The sequence below is a fragment of the Vombatus ursinus genome, unplaced genomic scaffold (genome assembly GCF_900497805.2).
Source record: "Vombatus ursinus unplaced genomic scaffold, bare-nosed wombat genome assembly UNPS02014170.1, whole genome shotgun sequence".
Classification (NCBI taxonomy): Eukaryota; Metazoa; Chordata; class Mammalia; order Diprotodontia; family Vombatidae; genus Vombatus; species Vombatus ursinus.
Genome location: NW_020953948.1, coordinates 1953768 through 1976928, shown reverse-complemented (window position 1 = coordinate 1976928; position 23161 = coordinate 1953768). Strand labels below are relative to the sequence as shown.

Genomic DNA, 23161 nt, shown 5'->3' with positions numbered 1-23161 from the left:
CCAAGGACCTAGAAAGGAATATTAAGGTACCTTGCGTACCTGGTGGGGGGGGGGGGTTCCCCTTTTGGATTGTCACTGTTTCTATGTGCTTCTTACCAAAGATACTTTCACCTGGCTCTTATCAACTTTTACCTGAGACTGGAGATTTCTCTGAGTGAGTCACCTTGACCTGAAGCATTAAATGTGCTATAGCCCCTTCTTCCTCAGCCAAGTAATCTCTTGGCTACCAATTATTCTCCAGTATCTGGTATAAAATCGATAAGTGTAATACATTTTTGGATGGCTATACTTTATTTTAAAAAAATTAGCAAATGGGTAAAAGAAGGCTGGTAGGGTAGTACTGTATATTAAAAAAACAAATGTTTACGTACGTAAATTCAGGAATTTGTCTCAATTGTAATTTCACAAAAGGGTAAACAGAGGCCACTTCCAAGCAAGATCTCATTTATTAATATGGCTCTGAACTTAACAATAAAGAGGTCTCTAGCCTTCTCCATCTGTGTCAAAAGCCCTGGAGTGATCAACTTACTAGTCAGGCTAGCAGTAACCAGTAAGTTAAGTCAGTGGCCCCTGTCAGTGACTAAAGACCCAAAGTGAAGGTAGACAGGGCCTTTTAAACCTAGGTGCATCTTTCTTCTCATTGGCCCTGACACTGCATCATTTGGGCATCCTTAGGGTAACTGTGGTGGAGTGGATACAGTGCTGGGCCCAGAGTCAGGAAGGCTCATCTTGAGTTCAACTCTGGCCTCTGATACTTAACAGCTGCGTGACCCAGGGAAAGTCACCTAACCATTCTTGCCTCAGTTTCCTCCTCTGTAAAATGAGCTAGAGTAGGAAATGGTAAAACCACTCCAGCTTCTTTGCCAAGAAAACCACAAATGAAGTCATGAAGGGTCAGACATGACTGAAAAAAGACTGAACATCATTTGGACCTCCCTAGTAAAGGCAGTGCAATCACTTCTGGATATTTAAATAAGGAGGTGGGTTAATAGTTCTCAGCTCCTCCCAATTACTTCATTAATGGAGGGGGGAGGAGAATTGAGGACAGGACCAATCTTTAGGTGAAAGGAACAGTTTGCAGCTAGGGAAAATGGGATGGCTTTCAGATGTGGCTGATTACACACCTCTTAGGAACTTAAGGAATGTTCGTTATGTGACCCAGTTGCCTCTAGTAATCCTGGCTAGAAAAATATAAGCTATCTCAATCAGGTTCTCTCCTGTATTGCCTTTGCTGTAGGAGACCAGGTCACCCAAAATTTCGATTTGGAAAACCAAGAGCATGCGTCATCCCCTGGGGGCAGCCATAGCTCAAGCTGGTTTCTGTTTAAGGGGTAAACAAAAGCAAGGTTTAGGGTAGCTATGCGGTGTAGTGGATACCATGCTAGGCCTCGAGTCAGGAAGGCTCATCTAGTCATGTGACCCTGCATAAGTCACTTCAAAATAAGCTAGAGAAGGAAAAGGTAAAACCACTCCACCAACTTTGCCAAGAAAACCACAAATGAAGTCATGTGGAGTCGGACGTGATTGGCTCATGAGCAGATGCCTTGGAGGCTGGGAATGTTCTCATTCAATCAAATCCTTCAGAAACTGCCTGTCCTTGAGAAATGGGGTCTGTCAGAGGCAGAAGAATGGATCACATAGAAATACTGGTTATTCAAATTATTAACTTCCCTCAAAGTAGAATGATAAATATGTTCAATATTTCGGTACAGTGGAGTGGAAGGTAAAACAAATTATTATCTTAATGTATGACAATCCACCTAGAAAGAATAAAGAAATAAGATGGCAGCTCCAGTTGAGGGCTTTCCCACATTCATTTTGGAGGGTGCTCTCAATTATGAATTTTCTGATGCTTCCCAAGGACTGAGACAAAACTAAGGGAAGACTTTTCCCACATCTATTACAATTACAGGGTTCCCCTCTGTGAATTAGCTGGTGTTTCTTAAGGACTGAGCTGTTGCTGATGGATATACCATGTTCATTACCATGTAGATGTGAATGCAATGTGAGCTCTCTGCCTTAGAGGATGATATTCCCTCTGCCTGATGGTTTTTATAGGATTTTGCTGCTGTATGTAGAGCAAAGTACATCTTATGATTGAAAGCTTTCCCACATTCAGGACACACAAAAGGTTTCTCTCCTCTACGAATTTTCTGATGTTAAGTTCTCATCTGGTTGGACATTTTCCACATTCAGCACATTTGAAGGGTTTCTCTTCATTATGAATTCTCTGATGTCTCCAATGTAGTAAGGTAGTGCTGAAGGCTTTCCCAAATTCGTAACATATAGAGTTTCTACCCAGTATGAGTTTTCTGATGTACAGTAAGGTTTCCTCTGACAGTATAGGCTTTCCCACATTGAGTACATTCAAAAGGCTTCTCTCCAGTATGAATTCTCTGATGTATAGTAAGAGACCTGCTTTGGCGGAATGTTTTCCCACAATCAGTACATTTAAAAGGCTTCTTTCCAGTATGAATTCCCTCATGTATAACAAGATTTGAACGGTGGCAGAAAGCTTTCCCACACTGAGTACATTCAAAAGGTTTCTCTCCAGTATGAATTCTCTGATGTACAACAAGGTATCTTTTGAGGGCAAAGGTTTTCCCACATTGAGTACATTCAAAAGGCTTCTCTCCAGTATGAACTGTCTGATGTCGAATAAGAGATGAACTTAGGCTGAAAGCTTTCCCACATTGTGCACATTTAAAAGATTTCTCTCCAGTATGAATTTTTTTATGCCGACTAAAAGCTGCCTTATGGCTGAAAGCTTTCTTACACTGAGTACATTCAAAAGGTTTCTCTCCAGTATGAATCATCTGATGAACAGCAAGATAACTTCTCTGTTTGAAGATTTTGCCACACTCCTTACACTCTAAATCTTTTTCATCAGTATCATTTCTCTCATGTAGAGTAAGCAATTTCTTATAGCGGAATGTTTCCCCACATTTGGGATGTTCAAAAGGTTTCTTTCTAATATGAATTTTCTCATGGCTATTAAGATGGCACTGCTTATTAAAGCTTTTTCCACATTCATGACAGATAAAGGGTTTTACTCTACTATGAATTCTCTGGTGTTTGCTAAGTATTCCCCTGCTGGCAAAGGCTTTCCCACATTCAGAACATTTAAAAGGCTTCTCTCCACTATGAATTCTCTGATGTTCATTAAATGCTCCCCTGTAGAAAAAGGCTTTCCCACAGTCAGTACATTTGTATGGTTTTTCTCCAGTATGAATCTTTCGATGCATAATAAGTGAGGGCCTCAGGCTGAAAGCTTTCCCACATTCAGTACATTTAAAAACCTTCTCTCCACTATGAATTCTCTGATGGTCAGTAAGATAGCCTTTCCGACTAAAAGTTTTCCCACATTCATTACATTTGTAAGGTTTCTCTGCAGTATGAATAATCTGATGTTCTGTAAATGTTCCTTTGTGGACAAAGGCTTTCCCACATTCAGTACATTTGTATGGTTTTTCACCAGTATGAATTTTCTGATGAGCACTAAATGATGATCTCCGGCTGAATGTTTTCCCACATTTAGTACATTTAAAAGGCTTCTCTCCAGTGTGAATTCTCTGATGATCAATAAGTGTTGCCCGGTAGGCAAAGGCTTTCCCACAGTCAGTACATTTATATGGTTTTTCTCCAGCATGAATTTTTTGATGCATAAATAGTGATGTCCTATGGGTAAATGTTTTCCCACAGTCAGCACAATTATAAGGCTTCTCTCCAGAATGAATTCTCAAATGATCAGTAAGCAAGTACTTGTGCTTGAAGGTTTTCCCACATTCATTACATTTGTAGGGTTTCTCTCTGCTATGAATTCCCTGATGAATCCAGAGTATAGACTTACAACTGAAGGATTTCCCACAATCATGACACATATAGGGTTTCTCTCTCCTCTGAGAATGAATTTTCTGATGTTCATAAACAGAGCGCCTCTGCTTAAAGGCTTTGCCACATTCATTGCACTTACAGGGCTTCTCTCTTGTGTGGATTTTCAGGTGCTTTTTAAGGACTGAGTTGTTAGTGAAGGATTTCCCACATTCATGACATTCATGTGATCTCTGTGTAGTAGGCATTCTATGATTCTGAATAAGATCTGAGTGGTAAGTGAAGGGCCTCCTGCATTTACTATACTTACAAATAGAAGAGGGAATTCTAGTATCTTTATTTAGGTCTGAAAACTCTTCGAAGTTCTTATCAAGTGTATCATATTTCTGGAGAATTTTTCCCGTTGGAACTCTCTGTGGCGGAAAAATGAGTGGCACTCGATTGAAAGTCCTCCCAAGCGTATTACATTCGTGAACATTTAACTCATCATTAGTTTTTCTCTGAATTCTTGGTACTTCCTTGGATTGTCTGCTCCAGTGCCCCTTCTGCTTCTCTGACCTGACGTCAGACTCCCACGTTCCTTCCAACTTGGAAGTAAAGGGATTATTCTTGCTGCTTATCTCCTTAGCAGACTCTCCTAGAGAACCGACCAGATTTGAAGTCCACTCCAAGTTTTCACACCTTGTCTTCAGCATAATGGAATCTGGAGAGGAAAAAAAAAAAAGCAATCAAAATTCACTTTTCTCTAATTCTGCCCCTCGTGAACAAAAATGATCAAAGAATAAACACTGTTAAGAGGGACTTAAAGTTTAAGAAATGTGAGGAGATAGGAAAAGATTTGACAACGCTCATAGTATTTATAGACCATTCAGAGAAAAACTGTTAGTAATTTTGGGGAAAATACTTAAATGTTCAAAAAGAGATACAAGCAGATTCTGGAAACTCTAGATTATTAAGCCTGATGCCCATCTGTGTGAAAATTCAGGAATCTATTAATAAACACTTTGGGAGAGCTAAGAAAAGAAAATAGGGTTGGTTCCTAAGACTGAGCAAGAGTTAAATATGAACAAATTTCTTAGGATATCAATTGGACAGGAATGTGAACTGTGATTTGATTGGCAAAGTGAGCTCCAGTGTGAAGAAATGGCTACTATTTCAAGTTGGCCCATTCTCTACAAATTATAGTCGTGGAGAACTCAAAGCACTATGAAGGGGGTAGCTAGGTGGTGCAGTGGATAGAGCACTGGCCCTGGAGTCAGGCAGACCTGAGTTCAAATCCGGCCTCAGACACATAATACTTCCTAGCTGTGTGACTTAGGGCAAGTCACTTAACCCCAACTGCCTCACTTTAAAAAAAAAAAAAAAAGATAATACAAAGCACTATGAGGTAAACTGACTTGCCCAGTCACCCATCCAGTAGGTTTGAAGGGCATACTGAGAGATCAAACATGCTCTTTTTTAAATAAAACTTCTAAAATGGATGAGGAATAAACGTGTATAGCAGCTGACACTACTAAAGGGCATAGCAAAAAGTCTTAGTGCCATTTTAAGCTCTGATAGCTTAACATTTATAAAGTACATTACTTAAATTCTTTAATCTAAGCCTCAGAGCCACCATATTAGATGGGTGCTACAGGTATTATTAACCACTTTAAGAAGAGGCAACTGAGGGTCACAGAGACTGAGTGACTTGGCCATAACAACACATCTCATAAATGTGAGAGTAGGGATTTGAGCCCAGATTTTCCTACTCCAAGGCCAACAGTCTAAGCACTATGCCTTGCATGTCTCTCTAAGGAAGCTGCATGCATCAAGTACCTTGAATTCCAAAAGGAAATGGACAGTCTCTCAAACTATCACTGAGGACAAGATAAAGGCTCATAATTTAGATTCCACAGAGTGACTTCAAAAATGTCTCAGTGACTTAATCCAAAGTGTTTCAGTTAACAGATCGATGTCAATTGTTAGGAAATTCCCTATTGTTGTACCTCAGGGTTCCATATTCTCACCTGTCCTGTTTACCTTGGTATTCAAAACTTTGAATGAAAACATGGAAGGAACATCAATGTGGCTGATGACTCAAAGGTATGGGTGACAGTTTTATAGTAGATAGTAGATGTCTGAGTCAACATTTTCTGAAATATCATTACAGAAGAGGAAGAAAACACAAGATGGCAAAATAGAATAATAAATATAATTGTTCAAAATATCAACTGTATGAGGATAAGATTGGACAGAGTGAGTTGGATAGCTGTGCTTACTCAAAACATCTGGAGGTTTCAATTGTATACAAGGTCAATACAAACCAACAGTTATTCTGCGGCCACTAAAAAATATCTACCATCGTTTGGAGCTCAATTTGTAGACGAAAAGTGACCAGACTAAAAAAAGATGCTCTCAGTATACAACACACCTATCAGAATACATCTGGAGTTCAGTATTCAGTTCTGGGCACAACATTTTGAGGGGGACATTAATAAACTGCTGTGGAGTCACAGGAATGATACTAGCATGGTAAGAAATTTGAAATGATACTATATGGATAACAAGAGAAACAAATGGGGAGTTTTAGGCTAAGGAAGAAAAAACTACAGAAAAAACACAATGGCTATTTTTGACTATTTGAATGACTGTCAAACGGAGGATAGGCTATTCCCTGCAGCTATGCAGAAGCAGCTTTAGGCTCAATATAAAGAAAGAACATACTATTATTGGTGTTGTCTCCAAATGGAATTATTTCACAAAATAATGACCCTGCCACCTCTTGAAGTAAGTATCCCGAGAGGGTAGATGGGGATGTTTAAAAAAAACAAAAACAAACAACAACAATAAAAAACTTCTGCCCTGGATAGGAGGTTGTACTAGACAATTCTAAGGCCTTGAGACTATGATTTTAAGTCTTTTATGTACATCACAGCATTATTTGAGAGGCATATAAGAGCAATGAAATGAAAGACAACGAGCTTAATTAGCCCTCTATCTTTCCTTCCCTCACAACTTTTACTGCCTCACTGCCCATTGAATAATGGGCTGATCTCCCTATGGCCCTCTGAAACATTTCTTCTTCTCTGGAGGTAGGGACAATGTTGCACTATCTGGCTGTTAATAGGAAAAAGAATAGATGCCCCTGCTGTTTGGGGAGCACAAAGTGAGGCGTTTAAGAGATGCTTCACAAAAAAAGTTGGTAATTGAGGGAATGCCCATCAACTGGGGAATGGCTGAACAAATTGTGATATATGAATGTAATGGAATACTACTATGCTATGAGAAATGAGGAGCAGACAGACTTCAGAAAAACCTGGAAAGACTTGTATGGACTGATGCTGAGTGAAGTGAGCAGAACCAGGAGAACACTGTACACAGTAACAGCAAAGTTGTATAATAATCAACTTTGATCGACTTATCTCTTCCCTGCAACACAATACAAGAGAGTTCCAAAAGACTTATGATGGGAAAGGCTATCCATATCCAGAGAAAGAACCATGGAATCTGAATGCAGATCGATCAAAGCTTTTTTCATGGTTTTTCTCTTTTGTTTTGTTTCCTCAGGCTTTCCAACTGAGGTTGCTTTGAGAAGAGATCCTTTCCATTTCAAAGGTGTTCAACTGAGTAGCTCAATTACTGTTGGGAATGTATCTCAGTCTGGTCTTCAGTTACATACCTGGACAAATGACTTGTGGGACGTCTGTCTCTGATATCCAGGGTCCTTCCCCTCGCTCCAGCTGACATATCACATGGGGTTTAAAAACTGGCAATCCTGAGCATGTGAAAAAATACAGAAATCATTCAGAATGCAAACCCAGTTTAGAATTCCAAGCATCACAGATTCTGAGTTGGAAAGGATCACAGAGACCAGCTAATCTACATCATACTCCATCCCAACTACAACATACCCAATGAAAAGGGAGATACTTTAAATCAGCTAGTACTGATTATTTGGATTTATTTTTAGTTTGATTATAGGATTAAACCCCCTTCTTTGGGAAAAGCTAACCCTAACAGCTAAGCCAAACTAACACAGATATCACTTCTTTCAATTCAGCCCTCATATTTGTTTCTTCCAAGAAAAGACAGAGTGTTAGAAACCCCAAAGTGGAGTACACTGTCATTTTATTCTTCACATCTTTGGAGGATGATTCACAGAGGTGATTTGGCTCAGAAGGAAAATTAGTTCATCTGAAAAACTTTTCCCCAAAATTATGGGAAACTTTCATGTCTTCAGCTTGCAGAATCTTTGATGTGAGGGAAGAGGATGAGAAGGCGTACTTTCAGGGATATACAATGCCAATGTAAAAAAAAAAAAAGCCTATCTCTTAAAAACAGGAAATAGAACATCTTTTAGTTTCAAATGACTGAGCAACTCCCCACATTAAATCTAATTCTCAATCTTCCTGAACAGCAAGCCCAGCAGTTAAGCACCAAATCAAGCATTACAGACATTCCATAATCCCAAACAAATGCTAACACAAAGACACTAGAAGAGAACGATCTTTAGTTACAGAGGAAAGTTGTCCTTACGCAAGGAAACCAGGTTCTTATAGTTCTCCAGCATCACATCCCTGTACAGGTCTCTCTGCGCTGGGTCCAGCTGTTTCCATTCTTCTTGAGTAAAGTCCACAGCCACGTCCTTGAATGTTATTGATTCCTGAAATAATAAAACAGATTATGGCTGCTCCTTCTATTTTTACAGACCAAGAAGAGAGAAACGAAGGTGGCAGAATGGTTCTCAGTGTTGAGGGTTTCAGTGTGTTTTATCACATACTCGTTGAGCCATTTACTATATGCCTGACTTTAGACTAGATGGGAGAGCACACACACAGTTTTATGTCATTACTTAAGTTCACCTGAAGCTGGGATTTCTCAGCCTTTTGTTGTCATGGACCCTTCTGGCTGTTGGAATCCAGGAATGCCTTAAACTGGGAATCATGTTTTTAAATAATTGAAGGAAATGCTAGTGTAGTTCAGGTAGTGGTTAGTAAACATAAAGATGTGGGGTTTTTCTGATCTAAGTTCACAGATTCCTTGAAATCTATCCATAGACTCCTTAGGGAATTGTTGACCCCTAGTCAACAACTCCTCACTAATAGTATCTAACATCAGAGGTGTGTTATCAGGTAGTATTTACTCATCCAGAAGGAGACACCCATCTAGCAGTTGAAGAATCAGTTTGAGAGTACAAGGCTCACTCAAAGTCCTAGAGAAATTCATCCCAGAGAGACACAGATCAATAAGGCAAGGTATATAAAGTGCTTGCAAACCCAAAATTGCTAGAGAAGTGTTACCTGTAACTAATATCGTTAGTACTATCACAAGGAAGAAATTTCTTTTGGTATCACTAGCCCAACTCTCCTCTCCCCAAATAAAAACTCTCCTATTTAACAAATAACTATAGCAAAACAAAACAACACATTGGACATAATCATTTACGTAAGCCTATACTTAACAGCTAGTTGAATGTTTTTTGAAGGTCAGCTAAAATTCACTTGCAAATTTTTCTGTTTCTGAGGAATATTCGTTAGTTGTCCAATTTCTTTTCATTATATTGGATTTTTAAAAAAGTGTTCTAAAACTGGAAGATATATTTTTATAAATATTTGTCTATTTCATGTAAGGTAGCATATTTTGCTGCCATGTAATTGGTCAAATTTTCTAATTTCTTTTCTGAGGACTTTTTTTTTTCGTTTTGGCAATTTGGTTTTCTTTCTTTTTTATCACATTAGGTGGTTTGTTTTTGTTTTTGTTTTTTGGTTCTACATTTATATTTTGAGCGGGATTGTTCCCCCAATTTTGCTTATCTTTAATTTTCAATACTGCTATCTTTTGACTAGGTTGTATCACATGGAAATAGCATTAGTAATTCCATTTTGCCCTCATCCACCATTTTGTGAGGCTAAGTTTCAACTTCTAAGTCATCAAATTCAGGAAAATCACAAGGCCACTCCATCCCTCCTAACTATTGCCTGATTTGGGGGAAAATCCTGATCCTGTCCACCAATAAGAAACAAAGTGATTCAATCCCTACATCCTCTTTTTGACACTTTATAACTGTATGATAATTGTAAAAACCAAGGTTGAAGGTCCTTCTCCTGACTAAGAGCCTCAGACCTGATTTGTTCTGGTGATCACAAGGCTTGCAGAATAAGTCATTATCTAAATTAGTTTTTTTATATTTCTCTGTAACAGCCTTGGTTTGTTTTTTGTTGTTTTTTTTTAACCCGTTGATTTTCTAGTTTGTCCTTTTTTTTGTATTTCTTAAAACTACACTGATTAATTCATTAACCTGTTTTTTCTTTCTTAGATTAATGAAATGTACTTAGCATATACATTTCCCCAAGGGATATTTTGTCAGCATCCTACAAGTTTTAGTAATCATCTTGTTAATTTGACAAAATTATCTATTGTTTGTATAATTCATTTTCTGACCCATCAATTCTTTAAATTATTTCATCTCCACTTAAGGTTTAGCCTTTGTCCAAATCCATTTCACTGATTACATTTTCCATTGTGCTGTCATCAGTAAATGATGTGTTTAATATTCTTGCTTTTTTTGCATATTCATGAATTTTTTTACCTGCTTAGGATGAAATGTCATGCACAGTTGAGAAACATACTTTTTAAATCCAATTCGGTAAGTATCAGAGATGAATTAACACCTATCTCACTGGAAACTTAACAAATGGGTAAAGTGAGGCAAATTTCAACACAAGGAAACATTTATTAAAAGGGGCATGCTGCCTCACAAATTGGTCATTGGCTTGCCTCCAATTATGCCAAAGACTCTGAGCAAAAGGACAGTTCCCCTTATATAGATTTTGGGGAGTACAAGACAAAGAACAGAAGAAAAATAACATCATTGGTTACGGGATTGGTAACATTACAGAATTAGAAGACTATGATTGGTTACACTAAGGAAGGTAAATAAAACGTGGGGAAAAGGTTCACCTCTTTTTGTCTCAAAGGAATGCTTTTGGGAATTTATAGGATCCAGCTACATCGTGAGGTCATAGATAACAGACAGGAGTACCAGACTCAAAGGCACATGGGCATAAGATAAAGCCACCTAAAATTTACAAGGATACGGCCTTAAGATGGCCCAAGGTCAACTCAGTCTGGTTCTCAAGGATGGCATCGATATTCAGCTCCTCAGAGACTAAAGTTAAGTGAAGTAACAAACTTCCCTTGGCAGGCACGATCGGCAGGTGTCACTGAGATAACAATTCCCAAGCTCAGAGTTTCTCTTTAATTAGCAGTAATTATAGGAGAGCTATAGCTTATACATTCAGCCTCAGAGAGGGAGGCCAAACTTTTGAACTTAAGAGTTGCTTTGCCAAGAGACAAAGAGGAGGATTAGGTCCGTTACACAGAGTACAGAATATGGTTATAGAACAGAATCACTTCCAGAGTGGAATAAGATATAAAATACAAGGTAGAACAACAGAATTGAATATCAAGTATCAAATCTGTATCTGCTCCTTTCAATCCATGGCAGGCCTGATGAACCTCTGACCAAGTCCAGAGACAAAGGGCCACATGACTTAAGCAGTTACAGGACAAAATCAATTAATTACAAAGAGGAACAATAAGAAAATGATACAGGATTGATCTTCATCTTCTCACATCTACCTTCCCAAATTCTGTTCAAGAGCTTAGCTTCTTTCTTGGTTAGCTTTTTGTTATTAGTCTAGGTCTCAAAGGAGAACTCTTCATGTTTTCCATTCTATTTCTCCCAGTAATTTGAATTACTTTTCCTTTCAGTACTTAGATACTGATAGGCCAAGGTCCGAATCTCCCAGCTTCTGGAAGGGAACCTTTAAGCCTGAATCGTGGTCTACCAAAGCAGAGGCTGATGGGCTAACTAGTCAATTCTGGAATGTTGTCAGCGAAATGCTGCCAGTTCCCTTTTCATATTACCACCAAGCCTATCCTTACACTTACACACACACACACACACACACACACACACACACACTCTCTCTCTCTCTCTGTCTCTCTTTCTCTTTCTCCTCCTCTCTCTCTTCCTCTCTGTCTCTCTTCCTCTCTTTCTCTCTCTCTCCCCCTCTCTCTTCCCCTCTCTCTCCTCTCTCTTCCTCTCTCTCTCTCTCCCTCTCTCTCTTCCTCTCCCCACCCCCCCAGCCTCCCTGGCTTCCTTCAAGACTCCTCTGAAATCTCTTCTTCTGCAGGACGCTTCTTCTGGACAGAGAGAGAGCCCCAACCCCACCTAGCTGTTCATGTCTTCCCTGGGAGAGTATGTTCCAGTGATCTTCTTTGCTGTGCCTAGTTACTTAACTCCTATTAGAATGGGAGCTCCTTAACAGAAGGGACTGTTTCTTTTGGCCTTGCTTTGTAAGCTTTGTTGTTGTTTTTCAGTGCCATCTGACTCTTCCTGACCCCCATTTGGGGTTGTCTGGGCAAAGATACTGGAGTCGTTTACCATTTCCTTCTGCGGCACTTTTTTATAGATGAGGAAACTGAAGCAACAGAGTTAGGTGACTTGCTCAAGGTCACACAACCAGTAAGTGTCTGAGGGCATATTTGAACTCAGGAAGATGAATCTGCCTGCTGCAGGCCTGCCAGCACTCTACTCATTGAGCCACCTAGCTGTCCCATTTGTAAGCTTTGTTGTTACTTGCAAGAAGCTTTGAGGGATATCTGTTTGTAAGCAGCAGCCATACGCTTTTCCTCAACATCCAAGGTCCAGTTATTTGTGACTTTTGATGCCCTTCAATAAATCTTATTCCAGATATTTAAGATATGTGCCCTCAGCTAGCTTTCATTTTACTCAAGTGACCAACAGATCACTAGAAAATCAACCCATTTCCAAAGTATTACTTCTAAATGGTGGGGAAAATGGGAAAAAGATCCCAATTACCTCTACTGTCTCCAACAATTCCCCGCATGAACCCTAAAATTTTTAGAAAGAAAAGGAAATTTTGCTTATGTTAGGTGAGTTTTATTTATACCTTATTTTAGTTAAATGTGTCAATAAATACTTGTGCATTCATTTTACTAAGAATAATACGTGAGCCAGAATAAGAGCCAAGCATTTAACGAATAATCACCTTTTTTGGTGTCTTAGAATTTTTAAGGGTTTTATTAAGTGCTGTATGTATAGCTTGAGTTGCTTAGGAAAGCAGTTCAGGATGAAGCAAAAAAGAAATGAAACATTATGTAAAAATAATGAGGAGAAAGAGGAGGAGGGAAAAGAAGGAGGAGGAGGGAAAAGAAGGAGAAGGAGAAAAGAAGGGAAAAGGGAGAAGGAAGGAGAAGGATTTCCATCCCTGTATGTTGTTTACATAACTGTGTAAATTCAAATAGGTGCAACCACTTCAAAGGACTCATAATTCACACTAATCAGGACCTCTCCGTATATACCAGGAAATGAAGATAATGTAAAAGGAAAGCATATCAATCGTTATTTTTTAAAGAAGAGACATTGGGTCTAATTTGAGTTCTTCCTCTTCTGAGATCAGGCAAGACATTTGATCTTTTGGGCTCAGTTTCCTCAGGTACCAAATGAGGGGGTGAGGCTGGGTGATCTACTGTCCACTTCTATTCTGTTCTCACAATTAATATTTTTGTTTTTGTTTTTGTTTTTTTTGGTGAGGCAATTGGGGTTAAGTGACTTGCCTGGAGTCACACAGCTAAGTGAGTGTTATGTGTCTGAGGCCGGATTTGAACTCAGGTCCTCCTGACTCCAGGGTCAGTGCTCTATCCACTGCGCCCCCTAGCTGCCCCCTGTTCTCACAATTTATCAACCTGACATCCTGTCAGAAAAGGTCCATCTTCTAGGTGAGAAAAACTGGAGCTCTGGTACCTCAATAGGACGTGGTTGGGGGGGCAGCTAGGTGGTGCAGTAGATAGAACACCAGCCTTGAAGTCAGGAGGACCTGAGTTCAAATCTGGCCTCACAGCAAACACATGACACTTACTAGCTGTGTGACTCTGGGCAAGTCACTTAACCCCAATTGCCTAAAAGTAAAAAAAAAAAAGAAAAAAAAATAGGACATGATTGGGAAGAGACCAAAGATAAGGAAGGTGACCTATCTGCTCTAAGAAATGAACCTAAATGAAATCTGGGAGAGAAAAAATCCAACTCACCCGGGCTCTGTCTGACAGGAGATCAGAGGTCATTCCTTCTTCCTGCTCTGTGCTCCTTTCTTGGGGAAGGTAAGAGTCTTAAGAAGGCAGATCTGAGGGGAGAAAAGGTGCCATGAGGGAGACCAACTCTGATGTGTAGCTTCCAGACTCAGCAGCTTGGAAATCCCCAGATAACCAAGAGGGGTGACCACCAAGATCCCTATACAAAGGGAGGTCAAAGGGCTCTCCAGAGCAATTATGGCCTGCAGGGAAAGATTCAGGAGATGGGCTCTAGAGCCTGAGAACCTGACCCAGTCTCGGTGCTTACATCAGGGCCCAAACAATAGTACTTAGACCTGAACCAGGGCAAAGTGGATAGGGATTCATATACTTGCTCCCCATGTGCTATATGATATGACCCACTTCATTTAAGGAATGCCCATCATATCATCACTAAAACACTCCTAATTAGCATTGATATACAGCATTACAGTTAGGAAAGCACTTTACAATATGATTTTTTTTTTCCAACTCACAACCACACTGAGAAGTAGGCACAACTATTATCTACCCTGGGGGCCACACGTGGCTCTCTAAGTCCTCAAGTGTGCCCTTTGACTGAATCTGAACATCACAGAACAAAGATTTAGAGGGCCATAAGTGTCCTTAAGGCCGCAGGTACCCCACCCCTGATCCATGGCCATGTTACAGATGAGGAAACTAAGGAAATCAGAGGGGAAGTGATTACCACCAGGGTCACAAAGCTAGGAAGTAACTGAGGCTGGAAATGAACCCAGGGCATCCTGACTTCAAGCCCAGAGCTTCAATCACTGTGTAACTTAGTTTCCTCATTAATTAATAATCACCTAACTGTGAAAACAGAAGCTTCTCAAAAATAACAGTAATGGGGACAGCCAGGTGTGGCAAGGAGATGGAGCACAGGCCCTGGAGTTAGGAAATTCAGCCTCAGGCACTAACTGTGGGACCCAGGACAAGTCACTTAACCCCATTACCTCCAAAAAAAAAAAATAACAACAGTAATAATAGCTAGCAATTATAAAGCACATAATGAAAAGTCTGGGAGACATAGTTTCTAGGTAATTAATAATCAATTTGGTAATTAGACTGTTAAAGAAATCAATAAATTGAGGTCAGGGGTTCTTTCAGTAACCAAAGACCCTGCATCAAGGTCTCTACAGGTTTAAATACCTTTGGAAAAGGGGGTGTCCCTGAAGGTGAAAATCAACCCTGATTGGTTAACAATTAATGAAAGAATGAATATTATACTGAGGTGGGCTTTTTCTAATGAGAGACTAGGGGGGCTATGATCATGTCAGTGGTTTCCCAGATCATTCTGCCTCCAGCAATCTATACAAAAGAATCCATTCTCCACCCAGTCCTCCATGAGTTGAATAAAGGAGCCCAATTCACCTAGATTAGATTCTATTTACCTTTTAATCAGAGCTAAGCTCTCCCAGGTGGGTGGGGTGCCAGCCAAGATGGAGGAGAAAGAGTCTCTTGGTCAGCTCTGTCCTTCACAAGGACTGGGCTTCGAATGAGAAAAGTAAAAAGAGAAAAAACCCTACTAATAACTAACCTAATAATAACTGGTTATTAATAATAAAAAAGAGGATCTTTGGGTCCTGTATATAAATTGGCTATTAACAGAAAAAGAAAATAATCATTTTTCTCAGTACCATGCACTGTGCTGAGTGATGTACAAATATTGTCACAACTGGTCTTCACAATAAAGTTGTTTTGGAAATTAAGTGCCTTCATTATTATTCCTTTTACAATTGAGAAAACTAAGGCAAAGGGGTTAAGTGACTTGCACACAACTAGTAAGTATCTTGAGGCCAGAGTCAAAACTCAGGTCTTCCAGATTCCAAGTTCAGGGCTCTATTCACTGGACCACCTAGATGTCAAATTGTTAAACGTGTTCATTGATTTGCTAACATTGGATTAACAAATTGTTAATCACTTGAGAAATCCTCAACAAAATGCCATGATGCAAGTGAAAAACATTTTTATCAATACCATGTCAACTGCCATGACTTTTCAGAGTATGGCAAAAGCCTCCAAAGAGAGGAGCTGGTGAGGGGGTGCAGTGAATGGGCTGTCCCTTCTTCCCCATTCCAGCCCAGAAATAGCCAATGGAAATTAGTCTCCCTACCTTGACTCTGTAGAATGCATTTTTCACAATCAGGAAAGTTAGAAGGAAAAAAGTAGGCTGGAAGACAGGATGTTTCAGGGGTCCACCTCTGGTCTCTAGAATCCTCAATTTAATGAGGAAATGGGAGAGTGGATAGAGGGCTGGGCCTGGAGTCAGGAAGACTCATCTTCCCGAGTTCAAATCTGGCCTCAGACACTTACGAGCTGTGCGATCCTGGGCAAGTCACTTTAAACCCTGTTTGCCTCAGTTTCATCGTCTATAATAAGAGCCAGAGAAGAAAATGGCAAACCATTCCAGTATCTTTGCCAAGAAACCCCTAAAGACCACCGCAAATGGTCTGAAATGACTGAAAAATAACTGAACAGCAGCTCTACCCTGAGGCCAATGAGATTTTCCTCTAGTCCTACGGTCCATGGATCACCGCAACTCTAACTGAAATTTCATATTTCTTTCAATAATTATTAATTTCTGAATAATATTCAGAGAAAGGATTCAAAAGCTTCACTTGATTACCAAAGGTCACAAAAAAACATAAGATCACCTGCCTAGTCTATACTTTTTGCAAGTACACACACACACACACACACACACACACACTAGGGAGAATCATATGGGCCCAAGAAATGGGAAGGGCAGGTGGGACCTCACACAGTATGAGAAACATGTTCCCTGGAACTGTGCTCCACAACCATTTCCATGTGACATGGACCCCTTTGGCAACTGTAGCAAAAGCTCTTTCTAAAGCATAAAACAGAATACCTAGAATTACAATGGAAACCATTTTATTGAAATACTGTCATTAAAATATTTTTAAAACCAAGTTCACTGACCGGAGGTTCAGATTCCCTGAACTGCAACACTGAGATTAGATTAACTGGCAGGATTTAACTGGTAGGTGGACAATCCATTAGTCAACACACATAACTACCACCAGCTTGCTACTTATATCATGGCTCATGTGACAATGTGTCCTACTAAAGTCTTACCTTTCTTATAAAGTTTATATTTACTTTATATATTACATTTAACATGTATATTTTGTTTTATACACACACACATGTGCACACGCACACACACACTAACATATGTAATAATACCTAACACTAGTTAATCCCTGAAAGGTTTACAAAGGACTGCACATATTTCATTTGATCCTCACAACCACTCTGCAAGGAAGCTCCTATTATCAATCCCATTTTAAAGATGAGAAAACCGAGGCAGACAAAGGATAAGTGACTTTCTCAGGGTCACACTGCTGAGGAATGTTCACAGTCAGTGGTGCACCCAGGCCTTCCTCACTCCAGATCCGGCGCTCTATTCGTTGTCCCACCCAGATTCTTCGTGACCTGTCTCTGTAGAATTATAGATATTTAGGGACACAGACAGGAGACCTACAACAGTTACACAGGGGTCATTTCCCCCGGCCAGGGCTGCCGCGTTCACCATGAACAGACCCCACGAAATCCCGTGTGGACAACGCTCTGCAAACCTTAAAGCGCTACAGAGAGGCCAGCTAGAAAATGAGGGGCCGGATCTCGCTGGAAGCCGACCCCAAACCCTGGGGGAGGCCAGGGGCACAGGGAGGCTGCTCCGCGAGTCCCAACAGAGCCAACTTCAGCCCAGACGCAGCACGCGACTTGGCCAGGACCTTGGAGAACGGCAGCGCTCCATCAGAGCATGCGCACACGCTCCCGACGCACGTTCTCAGCCGTGCGCGCGCGCGCACACATTCTCCGCCCCCTCAGGTCACATTCAGGGACTCACGAAGTCCCCACAGGGCGGGCACCCACCCTCGCAGAGAGCGCATCCACTGAGAGGAATTCGCAGGGCAGCTCGGACACCCGCGTTCCTGCTCGCGGAGGCTCCACGAAAACCCACGCACCAACTCCGCCTCTCACCTGCGTACCAGAGGGTGGCTCCAGAACCGAGGCAGGAAAGCGGAGAACTTCCGGCCTCCGCTTGAAATGCGCCTGCGCAGGCCGACTCCCGAAAGTCCCGGAAGCCCATTGGCGCCTGGCGGTGGGGCGGGTCAGGGCCTGAAGGCGCAGGCCCAGTCTGCGATCTCGATGCCTTCTGGGAAATGGAGTCTTCTCTGCAGCAGCGCCCTACGAGAGCTGGAGTCTTTGGGTTCCCAGGACGCCATTTCCCAGAGGGCTCAGCGGCGCCCGTCTGACCTGAGTCTTTCGAGGGGGCCACGCTCCAAAGAGGAGGGAGGGAGGTGGCAGGTGGCACTAAGGAGGAGATCATGTGTGGCAGACCGACGGAAACCGCAGGGAGAGCGAGGGCAGAAGGAGAGAGGGGCGGCGCGCTTTGCACAGGGACTCCCTGCAACTGCGCACCCTTGGGGGCCTGGGGCATCCCCTGCCTGTCCCTGTGCCCAGCACGCGGTGTCCAGTTCTCCGTCCCGCGTCCTCCGCAAAGCCCGGCCCAGACGCGCCCCGGGAGGCCGCCGCGGCGGGATGCGATCCCCGCGGTTCAGACGCGTTCGCCTGTTTGGGGGCCGCACCCAACGGCCCAGGGGGTGGTGAGGACGGGACGAGATGATGTTTGTACAGCGCCGTGCAAACCTTAAATATGAATGCGAGCTGCTGCGGACGCTGCAGCGACAGAGTTCCGCAAGCATTGCGTTCTTCAGAGTTACATGTTACTCCCTTTGCTATACTCTTGTGCCCCGCCCAGTCCCTCACAGGTGACCTGCCGGCTTCAGCCTCTGCGCCTCTGCACGGGCTGGATCCCTGCACCCTGCTCTGCCTCCGCATCCCTGCTTCTTAGGGTCCTCTAGCTGGTTTCCTTCAGAGCTCAGGTCTAGGGCTCTTTCCCGGTCCCTTCGGCCTTTACCAATCGATTCATAAACACTTACAAAGCATCTACTGCGTGCTAAGCATTGCGTTAAGCTCGGGGTGCAAAAAGAGGCAAGAAGCAGTTCCTCCCCCTCAGGGAGCATACAGTCTAATGAGAGAGACAAGATCAAATATATACACACATATATGTATATACACACACAAAAGCAAGCTATACACAGGATAATTAGGAAATAATTACTGGAGGGAAAATGCTAGAATTAAGTGGGGTTGGGAAATTCTTGGTATGAAGATGGGATTTTAGTTAGGATTTAAAGGAAGCCAGTAAAATCAGTCTAGATGGAATTGTGGAGGTAAAGCTCTCCAGGCTTATGGACAGCCAGATAAAATGTCCAGTGTCTCTTTCATGGAACACCAGGACACCAGGGTCACTGGATTGAGTAAAGGGTCTTAGATATAGGGAGACTGTAAAGGTTGGGGGTGGAGGGGAGGCAGTTATAAAGGGCTGTGAATGCCAAACAGAGCGTTTTGTATTTGATCTTACAGGTAATACAGAGCCATTAGAGTTTATTGAGTTAGTGGGGTGATATGATCAGGTCTGCATTTTAGGAAAATCACTTTGGTGGCTGAATAGATGATGGAATTGAGTGGAGAGAGACTTGAGGCAGACAGACCCACCAGAAGACCATTGCAATAGGCATGGCTTTGGTAAGGAGTGAGGCCACTTCATCAAGTGAAACAGGAATGAAAGAGGACATAGGGCAGAAGTGACCTAATGGGCTCACGACCCACAATTTAAGAAGCCCTGATCTAAGTGCTAAGGGATAAGGAAGAGGAAAGAAGAGGGAGCTCATAGTGAATGGTGTCAACTTTTTCTGTACAATGAGGCAAGGATCTCAACTGAGGTTTGAGAAGGGATGAAAAGGTTTGGAAGACCTGCTGTAGAGGGTAGGTTCCTGAGTTGATAAGGGAGATCTAGAGAGTCGATAAGGAGATATGGAAGGATTGCCTAGCCACAACGACGTTGAGATTGAGGTGGTGTCACAAATTTGTAGCAGACCTTTCAGATTGGTCGTGTGATTTTTCCCAACTTTCATGCAGCAGCACACATGTAGCAGCAGAGGGAGCAAATGGTGGGAGTGATCCGAGTTTGAGGCTTGGGAGAGTGTGATCGGTAATATGATAGGAATTCAAGAGAAGGGGACAGGGTACAGTTGAACGGGTTCACCCAGGGATCAAGTTGAGGAAAAAAGAGAGGGACCACCAGGGACTACCACAGTGGAGATAACCTAGGAGACAACTGAAGGGTCAAGATACTGAAAGTCGTTTTTTTTTTGTTTTGTTTTTTTTTTTTGGTGAGGCAATTAGGGTTAAGTGACTCGCCCAGGGTCACACAGCTAGTGACTGTTATGTGTCTCAGGCCGGATTTTTGAACTCAGGTCCTCCTGACTTCAGGGTCAGTGCTCTATCCACTGCGCCACCTAGCAGCCCGATACTGTAAGTCTTGGTATTGTTTTTTGCTCTGAGGCAATGCTTGTGGTTATTTTGGAGTCATTCTCTTTTGAGTTTGTGTCTTGAGTTCCCTGCCACCATAATAAATCTTCAGAGTGGGATTTTTTGTTTGTTGGTTTGCTTATTTTTCCAGCCTATTTTCTGACTTCTGATCTGATGTTGGGGCTAGGCTGTGCCATGCTTCTGTAGGGAAAGTCTGGCTGGTCCTCTTGCTGCTTTCTTGGGGTACTGAGTATTTTCAGGGGCAGGCTGGGGATTTGCTAGCTTTAAATTTAAACTCTGTTTCAGGGCAAAGTCATTTATGGCTTGTTCACTTTTTTAAAATTTTGTTTAAATCCTCTATTTCTTGTTCTTGTGACATTTTATATTTTTGTAAATAGTCTTACATTTCATTTAGATTGTCAGTTTTCTTGGCATATAATTGGGCAAAATAACTCCTGATAAGTTCTTTTGTTTCTTCTTCAGCGATTTTGAATTCACCTTTTCCATTTTTGAAATGGCTAATTTAGTTATCTTTTTAAAAATCAAATTAGCTAATGGTTTATCTATTTATTGTTTTTAATAGTTGCTGGTTTCGTTGAGTTTTTAATTTTAATTTTGTTCATCTCCTTGATTTTTCTGATTTCTGTTTTGGTGTTTAAATGAGTTCTTAATGTACTGTCTTTTTAGTTTTTTAATTGCCTACCCAATTGTTTATCTGCTGTTTCTCACTTTTATTCCTGAAAGTCTTTTGAGATATAAAATTTCCCTTTAGGACTGCTTTGGCTGTGTCCCCAAAAGTTTGGTGTGATATCTCATTGTTATTATTGTCTTTGACGAAACTGATTGCTCTTACAACTTGTTCTCGGCCCTACCTGTTCTTTAAGATTTTCTCTATCGTGCCTTAGAAACCTCTTTACTCTGGAAGCTCACCCCACGCCTCTAAAGTAGTAGCCTCCTGTCCTTTCAGGCTCTCTCAGATTGGCTGGTCCCTCTCAAAATCTCCATTTTAATTAGGAGGCCCAGGCCACCCATGTCTTCATTCCTCCACTTTTGGTACTGTGCCCTGGTGCTGGGTACCTTCATTCCCCTCGTTTTTCCCCCCTTTTACACGTTGCCTTTCCCCATTAGAATGTAAGCACCTTGAGGGCAGGGACTGCCTTTCTACTTCTGTTTGTATCTCCAGCTTAGCACAGTGTGACCCTAGGAAGTATATCTATCTTCTTAGTGACCTCTGCCCCTAAAGGCCCTACGTCACTCTGACTAAAAAGAATGGGGAGGGGAGAGGGAAGGTGTCAGAGAGCTCCTTCGAGAGCCTCCATTCCAAGAGGCTCCCAGGACAACCACCTCAGCATTTCCTGTCCAGCTTCAGGACTTGGTCGTGCCTTCACACCACCATTCTGGCAGTCACGCAGGCTTACGATGTATCATTCCTGATTCCTCATTCTTTCAGACTCCACGGCCTCCCCGTCCAATCAGTTGCTGATTCCTGGCCATGACTTTTCCCTTGCTCTACATGACCAGTTGTCTTATTTTTGATTGTATAATTCTGACATTCTCTATGCATTTATTCCTGCACAGTTCCTTGTTCGTGTATGTTGCGGCAGCCTGCTTGCACTGATGATGAACCTTTCTGTTGCCTTTTTGTTGATTTGCAACTGGAAGTCTTTGGAGAAGATGGTGTTCCGTGACTCATGGCCCTATACATCATCCCCAGAAGGATTTTGGTGTTAAAAAGAAGGGAGGGGGGAGGGGGGTCTTCATTTGAGAGAAAAGTTAAGGTTCATTAAAAGAATTATGCAACTTTACATAGGTAATCCAGCCCACATTGTTCCTACTATTCAACTGTGAACCCAGACCATTATCTGCAGCTTCTCAGGTGGATGGATGGATGAGTTGACTGTCCATACAAACACATACCATAGTCTGGGCAACAGTCCTACTTCATTTACTTTTTTCCTGTATTGATTATTACACCAGTTTTTTGAGTGATTATGAATCTAAGTTAGCAGACTCTACAATATTTCAGGACTTTGATACAAAGCAATGACAGTATCATCCTCAAATAGGAGTGCCTGGAGGGCATGCCTTTTTGGTGTGGATTGTAAATGCTGTGTGTAATTTTTTTTTTTTTAAATAAAGCTAGTATGCTGACTAAAGAGACAGGAAATAGACTAGTCAAAATCTGAGGTTTCATGGGATGCAGAACTTTTGCAAAAAGAATTGCAAACACATTATGAATATGAAAAGGGAAAGAAAATGAAGATGGTAATGAGATAATCCAGTGAGATGAAGATGAAAATGAATAGGTAGGGGTAAGGATATGAGTACCCAATCAGAAAGAATAGAATGAGGTAGACTGATGACAGAGAAATTAAAGATGAGTGAAGAGGAAGAAAATATGGTATGAAAGAAGGGATAGCGTTAGAAGGAAATTGTCAAAAGTAGATTGTTAATTCTCTATTATTCTAATTTACCCTTTGCTACATACGGTCCCAGCGTATACTGACTTTTTTCAAAAAGAGACAAAAACTGCAGGATTGGTTTACGGCAGCTGACTTCCTCCTTATTTTCTTACTGCCTATAACTGATTCAAGGATTTCAGTTGCTTCAAGTAATTTCCACTCCGTCTCATGTCACATACATCCTGTTTCCTATAACTAGCTGTGTTTCAACAAGCATACTTTTTTTCTTCTTCTTCTAGTGGGTGATATACATTCCCTTTAACAAATACACCTTCATTTAACCAGCTGCTCTGTAGCATGTGCCCATGTCTCATGTGAAGAAT

At 41.5% G+C, this 23161-nt stretch overlaps 1 protein-coding gene across 1 annotated transcript; it reads right to left on the bottom strand.

Annotated features, from left to right (window-relative positions):
* Window positions 1-857: 857 nt before the first annotated feature.
* Window positions 858-18027, bottom strand: LOC114041193 (zinc finger protein 665-like). Its single transcript, XM_027859515.1, has 5 exons — window positions 17980-18027; window positions 13930-14021; window positions 8350-8476; window positions 7493-7588; window positions 858-4534 (listed from the first exon to the last, which is right to left on the bottom strand). Exons 2-5 carry the CDS (start codon window positions 13960-13962, stop codon window positions 2295-2297), a joined length of 2496 nt encoding a protein of 831 aa, XP_027715316.1. The 5' UTR covers window positions 13963-14021; window positions 17980-18027; the 3' UTR covers window positions 858-2294.
* Window positions 18028-23161: the final 5134 nt, after the last annotated feature.

Coding starts and splice junctions, on each gene's coding strand:
- LOC114041193 (XM_027859515.1), bottom strand. CDS start 13,962: ATGACCTCTGATCTCCTGTCAGACAGAGCCCGG. Junction 7,589..8,349: donor TAAGAACCTGGTTTCCTTGC/GTAAGGACAACT, acceptor TCACATGCTCAG/GATTGCCAGTTTTTAAACCC. Junction 4,535..7,492: donor CCCACAAGTCATTTGTCCAG/GTATGTAACTGA, acceptor TTTCCTCTCCAG/ATTCCATTATGCTGAAGACA.